This window comes from Triturus cristatus, chromosome 1_2, assembly GCF_964204655.1.
Source record: "Triturus cristatus chromosome 1_2, aTriCri1.1, whole genome shotgun sequence".
Lineage (NCBI taxonomy): Eukaryota > Metazoa > Chordata > Amphibia > Caudata > Salamandridae > Triturus > Triturus cristatus.
Genome location: NC_140580.1, coordinates 1,106,717,627 through 1,106,737,182, shown reverse-complemented (window position 1 = coordinate 1,106,737,182; position 19,556 = coordinate 1,106,717,627). Strand labels below are relative to the sequence as shown.

Below are 19,556 nucleotides of genomic sequence, written 5' to 3'. Positions count from 1 at the left end.
GTTGAGGTTTGCTGGTCCGGTGTTGTGTAGTGCTTTGTGGGCATGGGTAAGGAGCTTAAAGGTGATCCTCTTCTTGACTGGGAGCCAGTGCAGGTCCTTCAGGTGGGCAGTGATGTGGGTGTGGCGGGGTATGTCGAGGATGAGGCGTGCGGAGGCGTTCTGTATGCGTTGGAGTCTCTTCTGGAGTTTGGCCGTGGTTCCTGCGTAGAGGGTGTTGCCGTAGTCCAGCCTGCGAGGGCCTGTGTGACCGTCCTTCTGGTTTAGGTGGGGACCATCTGTAGATCTTGCAGAGCATGCGAAGGGTGTTGAAGCAGGAGGAGGAGACGGCATTGACTTGCTGGGTCATTGAGAGCGATGAGTCCAAGATGACCCCCAGGTTGCGAGCGTGGTCGGTGGGTGTGGGTGCCGCTCCCAGGGCAGCTGGCCACCAGGAGTCGTCCCAGGCTGAGGGGGTGGATCCGAGGATGAGGACTTGTGTCTTATCCGAGTTTAAGTTTCAGGTGGCTGGTCTGCATCCAGCTGGCGACGGTCTTCATTCCTTCGTGGAGGGTGGATTTGGCAGTGGCAGGGTTTTTGGTGAGTGAGAGGATCAGTTGTGTGTCGTCGGCGTAGGAGACGATGTTGAGGTTGTGTGCGCGGACGATGTTGGCGAGCGGTGCCATGTAGATGTTGAAGAGGGTAGGGCTGAGGGATGATCCTTGGGGCATGCCGCAGATGATCTTGGTGGCTTCGGAACGGAAAGATGGGAGGCGGACCCTCTGGGTGCTGTCAGTGAGGAAGCAGGTGATCCAGTCCAGGGCTTTGTCGCGTATTCCTGCATTGTGTAGGCGTGTGCGTAAGCTGTGGTGGCAGACGGTGTCAAATGCGGCCGAGAGGTTCAGGAGGATGAGGGCCGCGGTTTCGCCGTTGTCCAGTAGGGTCCTGATGTCGTCTATGGCAGCAATGAGGGCAGTTTTGGTGCTGTGATTGCTGCAGAATCCAGGTTGGGACGGGTCCAGGATGTTCTCCTCGAGGAAGTGTGTCTGTTGCCTGTTGACGATCTTTTCGATGACTTTGACTGGGAACGGAAGAAGGGAGATGGGCCGGAAGTTCTTGAGGTCCTTCGGGTCCGCTGTGGGTTTCTTTAGTAGGGCAATGATTTCGGCGTGCTTCCAGCTTTCCGGGAAGGTGGCGGTCTCGCAGGAGCTGTTGATGATCTTTCGAAGTTGGGGAGCGATGATACGGTTTGCTTTGTTGAAGATGTGGTGAGGGCAGGGGTCTGTTGGTGAGCCGGAGTGGATGGTGTTCATGGTCTTGATGGTATCGTGGTCGTTGATGTGGGTCCAGGAGAGCAGGTGGTTGGTGAGGCTGGGGGGTGGCGGTTCTGCAATGTTAGCGGCTGTAGGGAAGGTCTGGGTGTTGAAGCTGTCGTGGATGTCTGCGATCTTTAGGTGAAAGAAGGTTGCTAGGGAGTCTTGCGACGGCGGGATGTCGTTGGAGTTGGGGTTGGAGAGCTCCTTCACGATGTTGAAGAGCCCCTTGCTGTTGTGTGTGTTGTTGTCGATGCATTCCTTGAAGAAGGACCTGTTGTGGTGTTGTTGTCGATGCGTTCCTTGAAGGAGGACCTTTTGGTGGCTCGGATGAGTTGGTGGTGCTTGCGGATGGCGTTCTTAAGGGCTGTGTGGATTTCCAGTGTCTTTTCGTAGCGCCACTTTTTCTAGAGTCTTCAGCAAGTCCTCTTGGTTCCCTGGAGGTCGGTGGTGAACCAGCTGGCTTTTCTGTCTGTGCGTCTGTTTGAGGGTTTTTTGATCGGGGTGAGAGTGTTGGTGCAGTCATTGCCAGAGGTTGCTGGCGGCTGTGTCGGTGGTGGGTCTCGAGCGAGAGTGGTGATGAGCTGGTCTTCCGTGACCTTGTCCCAGCTGCGGTAGGGGATCCATAGCGGGTGGCGGTGCGTGGTGGGTTTCTTGAAGGTGAAGTGGACACATCAGTGGTCGGCACAGTGGAGTTCGGTGGTGTGGCTGAAGGTGACGTGGTTGCTGGCTGAGAGGATGGGGTCGAGTGTGTGACCGGCGGTGTGGGTAGGGGTCGTGACAAGCTGTTTGAGTTCGAGGTTGGCGAGGTTATCGAGCAGAGCGACGGAGTTGCTGTCGTCGGCGTTCTCGAGGTGGAAATTCAGGTCACCGATGAGTATGTAGTCTGCGGACGCAAGAGCGTGCGTGCTGACTATGTCAGAGATGGCGTCGATTAACTGAGGCTGGGGACCAGGGGGTCTGTAGACGAGTGTTCCTCTGAGAGTGGTGTTGGGGTCGGTGTGGATCTGGAAGTGCACGTGTTCGGCGGTCCTGGAGGTGTCTGTCATGCAGGTCGAGACTCTGAGGGTATTTCTGTAGACAATGGCGATTCCTCCTCCTGGTTTGTTGGTGCGGTCCCTTCTGGTGATCTTGTATCCATCTGGGATGGCTATGGCGATGTTGGGTGCCGAGGAGGGGTCAGCCAGGTCTCTGTTAGGAAGGCGACGTCCATGGAGGCTGTGGCGAGTAGGTCCCAGAGTTCGATGGCGTGCTTGTGGACAGAGGGGGTGTTGAGTAGTATGCATCTGAGGTGGGTGCGTTCCTCTCTGCTGGGTGGAGTGGGGCGTGCGGGTGTTCGGCGGCTGGTGAAGCTGCAGTCACGGCAGGTGAAGGGTCCGTGGGTGAGTGTCAGGCTGGCCTGGAAGCCGTTTGGTGATCGGCCGGTGTTGAGTCCGTGGAGGAAGCCGGCGTCATAGGAAACAGAATCAGGGATTAAGCGGGCGCAAAAAGGAAGCAGAAGCAGGAATTAAGCGGGTACAAAGAAAACAGAAGCTGGAAATTGGTGGGCACAGGGCAAGTAGCAAGTGGTAAAACTATGCACAAAATCACTATAGAAAACCTCGAAGGCAGCAGCCTCGAACACCCAGGGCTGGGGGCACCGCAGGCAGCGACGGAGAGCAGGAGCTGCAGGGAGAGTGCGGCCTATGACCGGAGTCATGGCCTTGTATCCCCCACAATGCATACTAAGATGTCCCATGCTACAGTTATCAGCCACGTGCAGCGTCAGTCTGCACCCTCTCTAAGGTACATCAGTAGGGGGTCCCAGATGTCCCGTGGTCGGGAAGTCAAAGGCGGGAGCTCTGCATAAGTGGTCAGCTGTTCCCTGCAATATATAAGGTCGTTCAGCCATTCCTTAAATTTGGGGGCACTCCTCGGCTCCATCGGCATGCTGCCCGGCGTTTTGCCAGTAGCAGTCCCAGTGAGATGAATTTCCTGGGTGTGTCCTGCAGTTCCTCTGTGTAGCCTAGAAGTGCCCTGACCGGAGTGAGGGGAATGGGGACGCCCACTATTCTGGACAAGGCAGTCGCTACCTCCATCCAACACCTGTGTATCGCCCCGCATTTCTCCGCTGGGGGTAGAGAGGCCACGCCCTCCTGTCTGCATCTATTGCACCAGTCCTCTAGTACTAATGCGTATCTATGGTCTATCGCCGGTGTGTAATACACACAATGGAAACATTTGAAGTGTATGATGCGCAGCCGACTGCTGGCAGTAATCATGCCATTGCCCATCGGAGAGTGGTGTGCCCAACTCCAGGCCCCAGCCGGTCCGTGACCCGGTCTGTATTTCCGGTTGTTCTCTCAGGGCAGCTCCGGTAAAGCCTGGAGACCGCGTGAACTGTTGCCGACGCTTGGAGTAAGCCGCTGTACATCTAGTGTGGGGGGCTCACGGGGAAAGGTGCGCGCAAAGCCGCAAACACATATATGTTCTCTGAGAAAGGCTATGTTGTCCCGGCAAGCTATCAAGGACGTCACTCCTCACAGAAACGAGTGCTCTCTTTTAGGCGCTAGGATGCTGTAATTGCGTTGGAGCCCTGCCGCAGCTCATCATCAGGCTGTGGTTTGTCTCCACAGTTTCACAATTTTCCACCGGTTTTGTTTGGTAGAGGAAGCTGGTCCAGCAGCTATATTGCAGACTCTGGACCCCTGGGATCGGGGTTTGAATCCTGGCTCTGTCACGTGAGCACACTGTGCGCTCTTGCGCAGCGCACTTCGTGTCTGCATGCCTCCGTGTGCTAGCCTGATAAAATCTGGGACACATGTGAAGTAGGTCAGTCTGCAGAGTCTGCCGTCCGAAACATCTTTTTTTTCAATGAAAATGCGAAGATCACTCCTCCCCTGGTTGCAAAGGTGTCCGTCTGCCTGACAATGACCTACATCGCTTCACAATTGTGAAACAGATCTACAAACTCTGGGATACGGGTCTTTCAGTGACATTAACTGCAGTAGAGAGATGTCTTCACATGGCTGCACTCCTACCTGAACTCGCTTCATGTAGTCTGTGGCCTGACGCTTCACATAGTAAGTTAAGCATGACAAGCTAGGCCTGGTGTGGACGTCAGTGCACAAAACAACACAGGGAAGCGCACTGTACATTCACCAATGTTTGATTTTTGCTCGGGTGTGGGGTGCGTTGTGATGTTAAAGGATGGAGTTAGCAAGAAATGTAACTGTACACGTAAAAGGTTCACCTGTATCTAAGGAACACGATAATAGGAGGTGTCAGTGAGATGCGCTCAGACATGTGCACAATGACTCTCTGTGTGGGGCTTGTGATAGCGCAGACAGATGCCAAGTGAACCCCACTTTTAAGGGAGATAGGTGTATTTGCCAGTGTGTGACAGGTTAGGGTTCCTCCAGGGCGCACTCGGTCACGTCACCTAGCCAGAGATGTGTGTGTAGAGCTCGTGCCCTGGTCGTGCTTCACATCTCCTATTAGTTATATCTTGCTGAGAACCACTGCCTCTGTTTCAATAAAGCTCAGAGGGTTAATTTAAATGAATAACCTATGCCCTGATAGCTCTGCTGTACAATGAAAACAGTTGATGAATATATGTGGAAAACGTGGCAGCCTTTTGGTCATTTTAAAATTATTTCTTGTGGAAGAGCCCCCCCGCCCCCCCCCCTCACCCCCTCTTCATCCCATCCTGGGGCAGTTTGGGCTCACTCCTTGCAGTCTCTCGCTCTGTGCCAGGGGGTTGGGTCCCACTATGGCCCTACTGTGCGGTGTAATTTCAAACTCTGCTTCTTCTCTGAGGTGAATGCTGCCCCCCCCCCCTCCGCCCCCCCCCCCCACACACAAATCACTGGCAGGACGCAGGCTATGGAAATGGGGAGCCTGGATTTTTTGTGCTATTGTCAATTTTCTAGAAATATTTTGTTGGGCTGAAGAAGCGATCATTTTGTAATGAAAGCTTGAAAATAAATGATTTTGTTAGCCTAATTATGCATTCATAAGTTTCTTTATTTGAATAATTTGTACTAGTAAACTTAAAGCTGCACGTCACGCGTGATTCAGGACTCCACTGTATAAAATTGCTCATTGCTGGGAGGAATTTAGAGCTTCTTGGCTCAGTGTAAATCTTTACTCCTCATCAGACCGAGAAGAGTTCTTTTCAGTCCTCAATGCCAATATTGCCTTTTCCATAAGCATTGATCCTTACCCCACTCGAAGGGCCTGAGTACCTTGAAGTGCCTCCACTTTTTGGTGCATTACGCACACTAATGTCTTGGAGCCCAGGCCCGGCTGCACCTGAAGTGCACTTCGCAAGTGCAGTCGATCAGCCATTGATCTTCGCTCTTAGCCAGCCAACGGGTTCGAATATCTTCTAACCCTGTAAGTGTCTCTACTCAACATTGATTGGCAGGCTTCACCTTGAAGCGGTTCCAGGCATCCATTTTGAATGCATAAGTGTGATAAGAGTATGGTGCATAGAGGACAATGTTGCACTGATGGAGTCCATTGTGAAAGAGAAGTACTGATTTGCAGGAAAAATAAGAAGCGTGGACCTGGATCCTATATCCCGAATGTTAACAGGCATCAACAGTTTGTCTTAAATTCATACATCTTGTTCATGGAACATAACACTCACAATAGTTTGTATGAAGACGTCTGTAGCCTTAACTTCACTTATGTCAGAGGAGGTCCCTGTAGATGAGAAAAACAAGTAGAATATCCTCATTAGTAAAATGGGATCCAGTAAGAGAACTCCTGGAAATACTATTGGAATCCCCAAATAGTAAAAAAACAAGCATTGGCATAGCCAATAGGTCTCGCCTTTGGGACCTTATAAGTGTTTAGCCATGCAACAGTTAATGTTGTTGCACCAAGGATATTGTGCTGCATAACTAAATACTTATAAGGTCCCAAAAGCGAGACCTATTGGCTATGCCAAGGCTTGTTCTAAGTGTGATCAATGTGCTGCATTAAATACATTTTAGCACACCGCCTTACAATCCAAACCTATTGAAGTTTGATTTCAGCAATCCAGATACTTCTGCAAAGAAAAACGTTAGTATGCACATACAGATCAAAAGCACATAATGAATACACTTCTCTATGTATTCAATGCACCGTCTTTCAATTGCTAACACTGCATTACACAAGTATATAAGGACAAAACCAAAATATATATGTGGCCAAGCCAAACGTATAGAGGCAGAGCTCTATTCGGATGGCGAGCACACTACTCTTTGACTGGGTACTTAGCTTGAAGGGTGTTGTATTTACTCTGACCCTAAGTGGGAAGTGTTTTGGTGTCACTGTGGGGTGCTCTTCTCGTGTCTTGGGACACAGCGGCGCAGGCCCTATGATAGAGTCAGAGTCTCTGGCAGGACCCTGTCTGGACCATTGGACTTGCCCTTCTTTGGAGGAGTTCTCCAACATAGCCAAGAAAGTTTGCTCGGGTTCCCCGTTGGACCCCCTGCCGCAGAAACTCTGGAAGGAAGTAGGATCGGAAACCTTTCTGCACCTCTACCAGATTATTAACCAGTCACTAACTTGCGGTGTGGTTCCGGCCTGTTGGAAGGATGCTCTGGTCTCCCCTCTACTGAAAAAACCTTCGCTGGACCCCGCTTGTTACGGGAACTATCGTCCTATTTCCCTACTGCCCTTCCCGGTTAAGATAGCTGAGCGCCTGGTTAGCCAGGAGCTTTCGGGCTTCCTGGAGAGCAATTGTAAGCTGGAGGAGAATCAATTCGGTTTCCGTCCTGGGCACGGAACCGAAACTGCACTGATTACTGCCTTGGACGACCTTTGAGTGCGTGCGGATAAGGGGCATTCTGCAACCCTGATTTTGCTAGACTTATCCGCCGCATTCGATACGGTTAATCATAACATCCTCCTACACAGACTTGCAGAGGTGGGGGTTACTGATCTGGCTCTGAAATGGCTCTGCTCCTATCTCTCAGACAGACGGCAGGCAGTAACTCTGCCTCCATACCAATCAGATTTCCTGCCCAATAAACATGGTGTTCCTCAGGGCTCTTCAATCAGCCCGATTTTGTTTAACGTTTATATGCAACCATTAGTTAAACTTATTAACTCTAGTAACATCATGGCTGTCAACTATGCTGACGACACACAGTTGATTGTTTCCCTGGAAGGTGACCAGGTGGATTCTTTAACTTCCTTCCACAACTGCATGCGGGAAATGACGTCGTGGTTGAAAACCAATGCCCTGCAGTTCAATAGTGCTAAGACCGAGATTCTACATTGTTCGGTAGGCAAGGTGCCACAAGTTTTACCTTCTAATTTCTGGCCCCTTCCTTTGGACACACCCTTGGTCCCTGTGAAAACCGTGCGTAATCTGGGGGTATGCCTCAATGAGAAGCTGAGTCTAGAGTCACACGTCAACAAAGTGGCCTCGAACTGTCACCTGATTATGAGAGGCCTACGTAGACTCCTACCTTTGCTCCCTCCTCATGTTAGAGGAACAGTGGTTCGCTGCACAATTCTCAGCCGTCTGGATTATTGTAACGCCTTGTTGCTCGGGTCCCCAGGTTATCTGATCCAGCGACTCCAACGTATCCAGTCAGCTGCTGCCAAACTTGCTCTCCTGAGTCCTCGCTTCTCTTCCAGTACCAGGGCACTTTCTGATCTTCATTGGCTCCCGGTGCAACAGAGAATTCTGTTTAAATCTCTGTTCATAGTTTTCACAGCTCTTCATGGCCTTGGCCCCGGGCCACTGCAAAATCTCTTTAGCTGGTACACTCCCATGCGCAGCCTGCGCTCCTCGGCAGCCAGGCTGGTTATAATTCCTAAGACAAAGAGATCCACCTTGGGGGGACGAGCCTTTAGTGCCGCGGCAGCTCGTCTCTGGAACAGTCTCCCGATGGAGCTCAGACAGGTTCAGGAACTGACATTATTCCGCAGGCAGCTCAAGACCTGGCTCTTTCCTAGAACATAATCCCTCGTTCTCCTTCCCTGTCACTGTGCCGCCAGCGCCAGGATGCCCGTAGGGTTGCAGTGCGCTCTATAAATATTTTATACATACATACATACAGCGCTTAACAGTGAGTTGGAACTCACAGAAAACAAGTGGACTAGCTAAGGATTTTAAGTCAGCAAATAAAGTGGGAAATACAAAACTACAAGTTCCAGAATGCAAAGCGTTGTTGCACAACAAGCTAGGACTAGAAACTGGCATCGCACATGACATGGGCCCACTTGGTCCAGTTGAATAGAACGCAAGGGGTGTAGTTCTGAAATGGTCAACATAGAAAGTAGATGTACCAGAGGACTTCTCTGTGGAGCAAAGCTAGAACCCCCTCTGTGCTTGTTAGCATATACAGAGCTCAGAGAAAGCTGCTATTGTCTGGCCGCCTGAGATGGATCATGTGACCCGCCACATGTCCGACCACCGAGCCTCCACGCTGGACAGTGACACAAAAATAGAGCCGGGGGCGGAGCCAGCATGTACACACGGGCTAGGCCACACCCCCATCCCCAACTCTCCCACATATTCAAGTCACGCTGGGCAAAGGGAGTGACTTAACTGGAACCTGTGAATTGGAAACTGTGCCCGCCAAGTGCCTTTCTTGTCCCGTGTCTGACACCAACAAACACGAGACCCTGTCAGAGCCGCTGCTCATTATCAGCTTTGCTCCCTCCCTGCCATGGCCACGCTCTTGGCGCTCTTCAAGAAGATCTGGTGCATTAAGAAATACCTGATTCTGATCGGGACCCCGCTGCTCCTCCTGCCAATTATCTTTGCACTTCCACCCAAGGTAATGTGCCTAAGTTTATTGACATTATTATATTTTCAGTTGAAGTACAGCAAGCTGCCCTACATTAGAGGTCAGCAAGTTAATCTTTCCTGTGACTTTTCATTGCATTATGGGTCCTGTAGTCCTAGTGTTATAATAGGAAAAAAGAAAAAAAAAGTTACCAGAATGCTTGTGTAACTAGGGCTGAATAAACTACTCGCGCATGACTTGGAAATGGAACAACTTAGATATGATTGAGAAAGGGTGTTTGTGTGTGGGGGGAGGAGGCGGGGGTGTATTGCTCAATTACATTAAATTAACCCATGCTGTTGCTGCTTAATATATATTAGTACGTCCTCCCTGGTATCTCTCAATGGTGCACAATTCTCTGGGGGTATTGGTGCTGGTGTTTGTGGCAGGTAATCTGCCGCCGGGGGGCGGGCGGACTTGCACATCTGGCGGATGTACAAAACGCAGACATTCGAGACTTTTTAAACCCGACTGTACTTCTTTTCCACCGGGCAGCAGCACGGCGCGCTTTGGGAAGTTAAAGAAACAACCCCACTCCCCACCCCCACAAACATAAATGTTTCGACCGAAATTAAACTTAAGGCGCGAGTCAGTGCAGCCTGCATATTTACTCCAGGTGCCCTCGGGGCACGTGCCTACACGTGTGCGCGTGCGGCAACAGATCCTTCCGAATTCTGTCAGGCGTGTGGGAGAAGTATCGGTGACAGGGGGCCAGGTTGGATATGTTCCTAATCTTTCATTTACCAAAAGCTGCTACAGCATTTTTGAAAACTGCAAGTTATGAACTGTTTGTGGGGTTTTTTTGGGCCTCATTCGAGTTTTTGTTTAAGAAAAAATACATTCCACTGGTGTATGTCTCGATGTGCAACGCTCCTGAAACAGTGTTAGTGTCTCTGTCAGAGGCACCACTTCCTTTGGCGCAACTGGTGCATTGGCACATTCTTTTGAGCCGTATTGTGCCCTCACAAAGGCTGACAAGCTTTTTTTTCCAGTAAAGCGGCGGATCAGCTTTGTGAAGATGGAAGTTGGATTGAAATGCTAATTGTGTATTTTTCTAGTGCCACTGACTAATTATAGAGTGAAAATAACTGCACTGTGAGTCGGATAAACTTGTCCTTGTTTCTCGCAAGGTGAGATGACGTAACCTCCGTCCGAAATACCTTCATTCAGGACCAGAATTCTGTATAGACACTAGGCCGATATGACTATCACAATACAGATAAACAATCATAAACAAGCGCTGCCATGATGTTTTCGTTTAGCTTTTTCTGCCGTGGCCTCGCCTGCTAAAAGGTTTCTTATCTTTATGGGGCAATGTGTTGGCCCCATAAAGATAAGAAACCTTTTGCAGCAGAAGGAAGGCAGGCGAGGCCGTCCAAATGGGACGGCGGACGGCTCAAAAAGCCAAGTGAAAACGTCACCAGCACCTGTTTCCCAATGGCTGGCTGCCGTTTACCATAAACGGTGACGCCGGCCAATTAGAAAGAGGGGCGTGGCTTAATGCCCCTTACTAAAAAATCCCATAAACATTAAATCTCACCAGCGAGACTGCGCAGGCACGCAGCCTACGCCAGGCTAGACCTAAAAATCCTTAGTAGTGATATTAATCCCACAGGAGCAGATTTCCAGGGCAAAATTAACTTGAGTAAAAGTTGCCTAGAAGGCGCCATCTTGCGAAGTTATGGTTGTCATAGGTTTTAAGTAGCAGTGCTCCTGTGATTCTTTATGGATCTTTTTAATGTTGGACACCTACATCCAACAAGCAGGAAACTCACTGAAGTAAATTCTTGTTTATTCTAATTGCTGCTTTGCAAATCTCCTTCGGTTGAGTAGTATTCGTTTGAAGGACAAGGTCACACTTTGCATTGATTCCTGTGCTTTTCATTGGTGGCTTTAGGAGTAAGCTATTTAACAATACCTTTATTGGGATTGTGTCGATTTGTGTTAAAAATTGAACTTCTTTGTCTTTCAGAGAAACCTAACAGAGTACTTTGTGGCTGTCGACGTGAATAACATGCTCCATGTCTACGCCAGCATGCTCTACGAGCGACGCATCCTCATTTGCTCCAGTAAACTCAGTACGGTAAGTACTTCGACTACTCCGTTCTGTAGACAGGTTTATGAATGGATCTGTAATGACCAACCTAAGAAAACCCTTGGATCAGAAGTTTTGTTCGTACATCATCAAATGTCTGGTCATGAACAGCTTGTGAATTTTTGGGATTGCCCTATTATTGATAGGAAACCTTTCATCTCTATTTATATCAAGGATATCCACATTTTGCTATTCATTTTTCACAGTAGGATGAGAGAAAACAGCTAAGTACCCCGGCCAGCAGACCACCACCACTGAAACTAGACGCCCTCTGAGGACTTTGCTCCACACCAGCAGAAAATCATATGTAGTCTAACCAACCCCATAAAAACACACTCCCCCCACATTACCACCCACACACATGACCTCACTCACACCCTTATGCATTGGTGGAAGGTCCCAAAAGGCAAGCCACTTATTGAGATAACCCACAACATAGCAGGCACTAGGCTGAGAACTCATCAGGAAGGACATAAAACACACTCAACCTCTGAGCAGAGCGAGATACACTTCTGGAATGAAACAATTCAAAGAGAGGAACACACAAATCAAGGCCTAGAAACATTTGGGAAAGGGGGGCAAGGAAGGATTTGTGGAAGATCTGAGGAACAATTTGCCATATGAGCCCTCTTCTGACAAAGTACGATGGCACATTAATACGCTACTGCATGCGTAAATAGCATAGGTTTACTAAGCAGAACTGATTTTGCTTTACAAAATGTCTCGTGCTCTAGTGTTGACAACACAGGCTAATCCTTTATGAGTAAATGTATAATTTATTACCTGTTAGTCTCCCACTCTTCTTACATGTTTTCTTATCAATATGTCTATAAAAAACACCTTTTGAAATCGAACGGGGAGAGGAGTTGGCCTAACGGCTAGAGTGGTCAACCTTGATTCTGGGGAACTGGGTTAGAGTCTCGGCAATGACGCTGAACATCCTGTGATTCTGGGTAAATCACTTAATCTCCCCGTGCCTAACAAAAAAATTAATGTGTCTTCATGTAATGCAACTGGTGCTATGTAAAGTGCACTGATACCCGATTCGGGTCAAGTTTGCGCTATATAAAACTCCGTAAAAAAAAAAAAAACATGCCCGTCCCATACGCAATCATTCAAGAATGCTTTGACATGTAGTACTTCTGCAAGTGTCTCAGCTGTATGCCATTGCTTCTATTCTGTTGAAGTATCCTGAACAGTATTACCGACTCGTTTACACAACCATCGGCCAATACTTGGCGGTGATATATTAGGTTTTCTTACCTGTTGGATTGTGGTGTCTGACTTCAGCAGTGTATGGCGACAGGACTGGGTGAGTCAGTGCAAGGATAATGACATCCCTGTCATTGCTTCCTGCTGCATCCATTCAGTGCAGGTTAATTTCTGCCTATGCTTTGCCATGGAGGTCTATGCTGATGTTTTCTATATGCAGATGTTCTTTGTTGCTAGTGTTTCTCATTCAATCTAAGGTTTCTTGGTGCACTCTTCCTCTGACTGTATTTAAGCTCTTTATGAAACTTCAAACCAGATGTTTAAGGGAGTGAGCCCTGATAACTTCTGATGTCCCAGAGCCTGTTTCTTTACAATTGCTTGAGAACCATGTGGGGCTCTCGGCCACCACGGAAAGATCCATGTCTAAGATCTCGCTCATCCTCCAGAGAAGGGGTGCTAGTCGCTGACATGGCGCAAACAAAAGTAGTGAATGTTCATTGTAGGGACTCTGGGTCCCTAGTTGGATTGTCCGATTACAAAGTCACCTGGATGCAAAATTCAAATTTCAAGCAGGAAGAATGCCTCATCACTTATTGGATTCAAGCGCAAATTTGTGGTCAAATTCATCAAAACTCTGCTGGTTTATTACGAAGGGTAATAAAATCTATCTTCAGTATACGGTGAGGAATAATGGGGTCCTTTCAAATGTACAAAGCTTGCTTTGACTTGAAACAGATGTTTTAACTTCATTTGAAAGTTAATAGAATATTTTTTTTTTACGAAAGGGCTTAAGGTACAAAGGTAATTAAATTTGTATTGGTATGTCTGTAGTACTTTAGACTAAAGTGCGAAAAAGTGTTTGAAAAATAGCTATACAAAATGAATTCAAAATTAAGAAAAATTATAGCCAGTGACAGCTGAGATGGGAATATGTTAGAAGGAAAAGATCCTTCAGTTTTAAGCAGTGTTCGAGATAAAGACACAAGCGACAGTGTTAAGACATTCATTGAAATTCAATGCAAAACAAAGAATGACATTTACTCAGTGCAGAGAGAGAGGGGAGAGATTCTAGTTAGAAAACTGTCACTCCGAATCAAGAGTAGAAAAATCTGAAGGTGCAAGATAATGTGTACCTTAAAAAATAGTCCGAGTCACAGAAGAATAGCGGGGAGAGGATGTGGCCTAACGGCAAGGGCTGTCAACTTCAGATCTGGGGAACCGGGGTTCATGTCTCTGCAATGTCGCTCAACATCCTGTGATTCTGGGCAAATCGCTTAATCTCCCCTTGCGTAACAAAAATTAATGTATCCTTATGTACCGCAACAGGTGCTCATGTAAAGCGCTCTGATACCTGGTACCTTTGGGTTAAGTTTGCGCTATATAAAACTCCGAAAAAAATAAATAAAGAACATTTGTATGGTGGACTCTGGTGCGGACACTAGACAGCCAGTTACTCGTCTCATGGTCTAGCTGGATCAAGCAGAAGTCGAATGCTAGGATCGCCGGAGTCTGTAGCAGAGCACAGAGGTCAGTCCTCGTTTCTCGATTGGCGATGAGCCATGTATGAACGTAAATTTGCTACGAATGTTCAGCATTTGCATAGAGCACAAAGAGTAGCAGTTCAGTCTATTTCAGGCGTGCGCAAAGACTTCTGCGATTTTACTAAGGTCTGGGGAAAGCCAAGACCGTTTGATTTTACTAAAATTAAACTTATGATATATTCATTTATAGGGTCTTTCAGCCAGCCCTCTTCATCCATTGATTCCTTGTTGTGTCATTCATATTTTACTTCTGCCCACTACAGCATCCAAGCATTGGTCCACTTGAGCCAGTGGCTGTAACTTTACTATGAGTGATGACATTTGGCTTTCCAGCAAGGAATACATCCGCACACAAAGTAGTTCTCTTCAATGGCAGGGGCTGCTATGGCAATTTGTGCTGTTAGAGACTAATTAAATACGCCTGACTCACTGACTTTGCCAAGGCTTATTTTGAATCTGGATATGGTAGTTCAGTGGGGCTCCCAGCTGTGTCTGAGGCATTTTTGTAATGTGCAGTCTCATGTTGCAGTATTAATATAATCCACAACAGTGGTTCTCTATAAATGTATCCTGAAATCAGTTTAGAATCTTAACTGTTTGTTGTTTCAGCATTTTTGGGGTAGAAGAAAAGTAATAAGAGCATGACCTGAGATTTCCTTATGTAAAACCGGAAGTAGAGGAGATATTAAGCAGAGTTGTATTTATTTATTATTTATTGTTTTTTTAGTTAGTTACTTAAGATCTACATCAAATGGCTTGCAATGTTGTTTTCTGTCCCTTGGGACCCAAGACAAAGAAGGAGCTCTCAGTACCTGGGGTCACACTACCGACTTTATTCCCGAGGTGTCTGTCACTCCATCAGGCAGCTCTTAGTCCTTCTGAGAGATACCCAAAGAAACGTGTTCTGAAGTTTGTCTGACCAACAAAATTCAAAAAATCATTCAAGTTCATGTGACAAGGGATCCCACTCGCTAAAGAATGATGATGGATTCAACCCAGAGTTGTGACTGGGTGGGAGTGTCTTAAAAGTTTCAGCACTCCGTCCATCATCTCCTTGTGTTTGCTTTGTTCCCCCTATGTTGGCAGGGTATGCCCAAACGTGGGTCCCTTGCTCACTTTGCCACTGGATTCAAGCTAGCCTGGCTGATGGGAGGTGTTACCCTGAAACAGGTCCCAGGATGCTTGTTTCCAGTCCAGGAAGACCTAGCATGGCAGTTCGGTCTGGACTGTTCCCATGAGGCACAGGTCAAGACTGAATTGCATATGGCTGGGTATGAACTGTGGTGGCAAAGTGAGCTAAAGATCGAAGATGGATTCAACCCAGATCTGTGACTGGGAGTGAGTGCCTGAAAAGTTTCAGCGCTCCAGACATCATCACCTTGTGTTTGCTTTGTTCACCCTAAGTTGGCGGGGAATGCACAGACATGTGTCCCTTGCTCACTTTGCCATTGGATTTAAGCTAGCCTGGCTGATGAGTGGTGTTAGCCCGACACCGGTCCCAGGATGCTTGTTTCTGGTCCAGGGAAGACCTGGCTTGGCAGTTCGGTCTGGATTGTTCCCATGAGGGCAAAAACAACAGTTAATGGACAGAATGCAGAACAATGCCATACATTCACCCCAGTACAGAGATCTGGGCCTAAATCCATCGTTTTTTTGCTCACCATGCCTTTCCAGTTTGAACCCAGCTATATGCAAATCAGTCTTGCCCGAACTGCCAAGCCAGGTCCTCCCTGGACTGGAGCCAAGAATCCTAGGACTGGTTTCGGGGATTCACCCCTCTTCAGCCAGGATAGCTTGATTCCAGTGGCATGGAGAGCACAGGACTCACGTCTGAGCATACATCGCTTTGTTCCCATGAGGCACAGGGTCAAGACTGAATTGCATATGGCTGGGTCTGAATTGTGGTGGCAAAGTGAGCTAAAGATCGTAGATGGATTCAACCCAGATCTGTGACTGAGAGTGAGTGCCTGAAAAGTTTCAGTGCTCAGTCCATCATCCCCTTGTGTTTGAAGGAATCCCACTGATCTCCGTTTCCAAGGGCGTCAGCCCCTCCGAGGCAGCTCTTCTCCCATCTGATATGTATACCAGTGGTTCCTTACCTCTCACTTGAGCTGCCACTTGCCACTTGCCCTTGAGATGAAGCTCAGTATAATTTGTATTGAGTGCAGTTGGCAAACGGAGATACAGCCATCTGGAAATGTATGTCCTGTGGTCCTCGATGGGACTCTGGACACAAGCATTCCATTTGGAGCATCATGTTATACATAGAGCTCTGTCAATGGAAGAACTGTCTGGCACATCCCCTATTCCTTCGCCATATGTCAGTCCAGATATTTTTGATGTGCCATATTTTTTTATCACACTGTGGCATTGTTGACTAGATTGCTGTTTCTATCAATTATTCTTTTTGGCACCGTGTTCTTTAAAGCAGACATATCAACACCTAGATGCCTTACATTGATGGAGTGTATAACAAAAGGGTCATTTCTGAAGGGAGGACCAAGGTGCACAAGATCGTCCGTTCACAGGGACAGAACAGGCCACAGCCACAAATAGAAGGAATTGATGAGGGCAGCAGACAAGTCATACTCGACTCTACATCAAGGAGAAGACCCAACTAATAGGTTTGGTTTGTTTCTTGTTGGCGACATGCGTTTTGAGAGGCCTATATGGATCAGCCTGAGATTTCCAATGAGTCGGTTGTCAAAGGAATGGGGAGAGTGGAGAGGGTACACATTTACAATAAGTTTTCCAGTTGGTAAAGTATTAAAACTACACAGTGATACAACCCCACACTAGGCTCATAGCGAGAGAACACTTCTTGTACCCTACCTCTACTCTTTCTCTCCTCTTGCTATCCTATCTCTAATTTTCCAGCTAGTCAACGCAGAGGGGACCAGCTGGACGTGTACAAAACAATATCATGCAATCTCTGTAACACCAACTACGTTTATCTGGAAACGCATAACGAAAATGCGAATGTACCTATTTTGTAAAAATTTAATAAAAATACTTTGAAATTTAAAAAAAACTACACACCGATGGATTATATCCAGGGCCACTGGATTTATGCAGCAGGAGAGGACCAAATTATGCTGCAGGGTTGAGTAAATTATGCAGCAAGACAAGGCAAATTATGCGTCATTATGCAGAACATTCTGTAATAGCTTTACTTCATTATTTCATCATTTTTAAACATTGTAACACTCTGTGGGTAGTGCTTGCATCTCATTAGTAACAGTTCAACATCCAAATATAGCAATAAGCAACAGAAAGGTGTGCAGTCCAGCTTTGCAAAGGGTCTTCCACTGCGCTGTAACACCTCGTCACATTTTTTGTAACGTTTGAACCGTTATATGGATAAGCACCCCTAAGATGGCTGCCAGGACTAGTTGGCATTGGTTTCATATTCCAGCATCTTTTGCAGTTTTACAGCTTTCTCAGTCTGAGTCTTTGGGCTTCGATGAGGATGTAGCACTATTTCCATGGCGTGACCCTCTGTGTTCGTTGCACCGGCTGTCGTTTGGGAAACCTCTGTATACGTTTCTAAACTGGAACAGTTCTGTAGATAAAAAGGGACTTAAAATGCATATTTGTTTCCTTTGATATCTTGCATGTTATTTATCACCAACTAGTTTGTAGAGCAATGTCTCCGCCATCACGTGACATCATTTTACTTAATAACAACACATGATACCTCTGTCACCATAAATCAAGGGGTCGATTTCTTAAAGTGGATTTTTATTTTCCACCTTGTACATGTAATATTCATGGGCTAAGTTTTATCTTTTTCATCAAGGTCTGTTCAGTGCTGTACAACTTTAAATCAGATTACAAAAAACATTTAGAAACACTTAACAATTAAGACCAAATCGACAATTGGACAATCATGTGCAACAACAATATTTACATGGAAAGACAAAGACAGTTCTAAATGATACTTTTTGAATAACGAAATGTGAAATAATCAACAAGCAAAGGGAGTCCTACACATTTCATATAAGATACCTGGGACCTATTCTTTTAGTCCTCACAGATTAACAGTATTTTTTGAGTGCCAATAGGAGGAAGCCTCCAGACAGTAGGGAACAGGTTTATGACACTGTACTTGGGTGTCGGGCAAGTGTTTTTTATAGGGACTTGACGTCAATCTTGTTCCTTGGAGTTCTTAATACGGCTTGCCTCCTCTAGAAACCAACGCGTTTCGACCTTCTATGTGGCACTTGTTGTGGAAGGTCTTCATCAGGGTAAACACATGTTTGTGCAAAGGACTGGGTGTATCTAACGGAGAGAAATGAAATGGGCGTCTTATTGTTGTGGAGACAAAGATAAGCTTTGTATTAGCTGATTACACGTGTATTGATGGGTTAAAAAGCATGGTTATCCGTACATACCGTATGGGAAGTCCTATAGGAGTCCAGTGATTGGGTTTCTTGCGACTCCAAGGATAGACGCTGTTTGGATGCAGCGAAAAAGGGGAAGGGAAGGGGGAGGGGGGGCCTCCAAGCAATGGAGTTCGAGCACCCCAGTACCTGCGGGGAAAAGGGTGTATTTCTTAGGATATTGAATGAACGTGTAAGCTGGCAGAGTGTGCTCAAGAGGTTTTCAAACTTACGGTGATGTGAGACTAGTGTGTCTTCAACCGGTCCATGCTTCGCGAGTGGGGGCACGTGATTATACTGTGATGTATAGCGTTAATGCTGCATTAATTCATAGGTGAGGCCGGTGGTAAAAAGTGGTGTTTAATTGACACGAGTGTGCTCTCACGTAGCGAGGGACCAGGGGGGCGAAAGATTGCGTGGTCTGAACCGCATCACCCACACCTCATGATCTGAGAGGAGGTTACTCGCAGATACGGAGCTCTTACCCCGGTGCTCGGAGTGCGTGTGCTACGTCAGAAACTTAACGCTCGGTTTGGTGACTGCTACAGTTCTGCTGTGTGTGACTGGTAGGCGGGGAGATAGTTGTGCAGGATATGCGTTTGTTTTGCCGAGGAAAAAGCTCTCTGTTTTTTGGGGGGGCGTCTTGTTGATCTACCTCTGGTAACTGGTGCAGGGGGAGGGAGACACCCATGCAACGTGGGGGGCGGGTGCCTAGTAGGTTGGCCCGGTGGCGGATGTCTTACCAGCTTGTGCCGGGGTCAGGAGTTCTCCTTGGTTCCTACGAATCGGAGGCTTGAGAGCTGTGGAGCAGAGTTTCACTTTCTCGCTGGCGTGGCAGTACAGCATGCAGCTCGGGGGCAGTCAGTCATCCCTCCAGAGTGTGGAGGAGTCTCCTGTTGCATGGAATTTAAAGGGAGTGTGCCGCGACGCTCCGGAAGTAGAATGTTAGTTCCGGGTTACACGTGGGTGGACTCGGACGGGGGCGTGTCTGTGTACATTCAGTAGCGTACTCGTAGTGGAGCTGCCTACGCGTCGAAGCAACATAGTTGCGCCACGAAGAAAATATAGTTGAAGGGCATTGCAAAATGTATAATGTGCCCTGCATGGATGATTTAAAAACCGACTCGGAGCGCCGTTGAGAGGGTCTGGTTATTCCAGTGCTCCCCACTATCAGATGTGACCTGGTTAGTAACGATCCTGCTGCTAAGGTGGGAGCCCACCTATTGAATCGTGATCTGTGTTAGGATGGTCAAGACCAT

At 47.5% G+C, this 19,556-nt stretch overlaps 1 protein-coding gene across 4 annotated transcripts in view; it reads left to right on the top strand.

The window, feature by feature from the left end:
• DENND1A (DENN domain containing 1A) overlaps nt 1-19,556 on the top strand; it is a 1,317,400-nt gene that overhangs the window by 598,033 nt on the left and 699,811 nt on the right. For all 4 annotated transcript variants that reach the window (XM_085613741.1, XM_085613740.1, XM_085613739.1 and 1 more), the window contains exon 9: nt 11,040-11,150. In XM_085613741.1, coding sequence (XP_085469867.1) covers nt 11,040-11,150 — 111 coding nt within the window. The remainder of the gene's footprint in view (nt 1-11,039; nt 11,151-19,556) is intronic.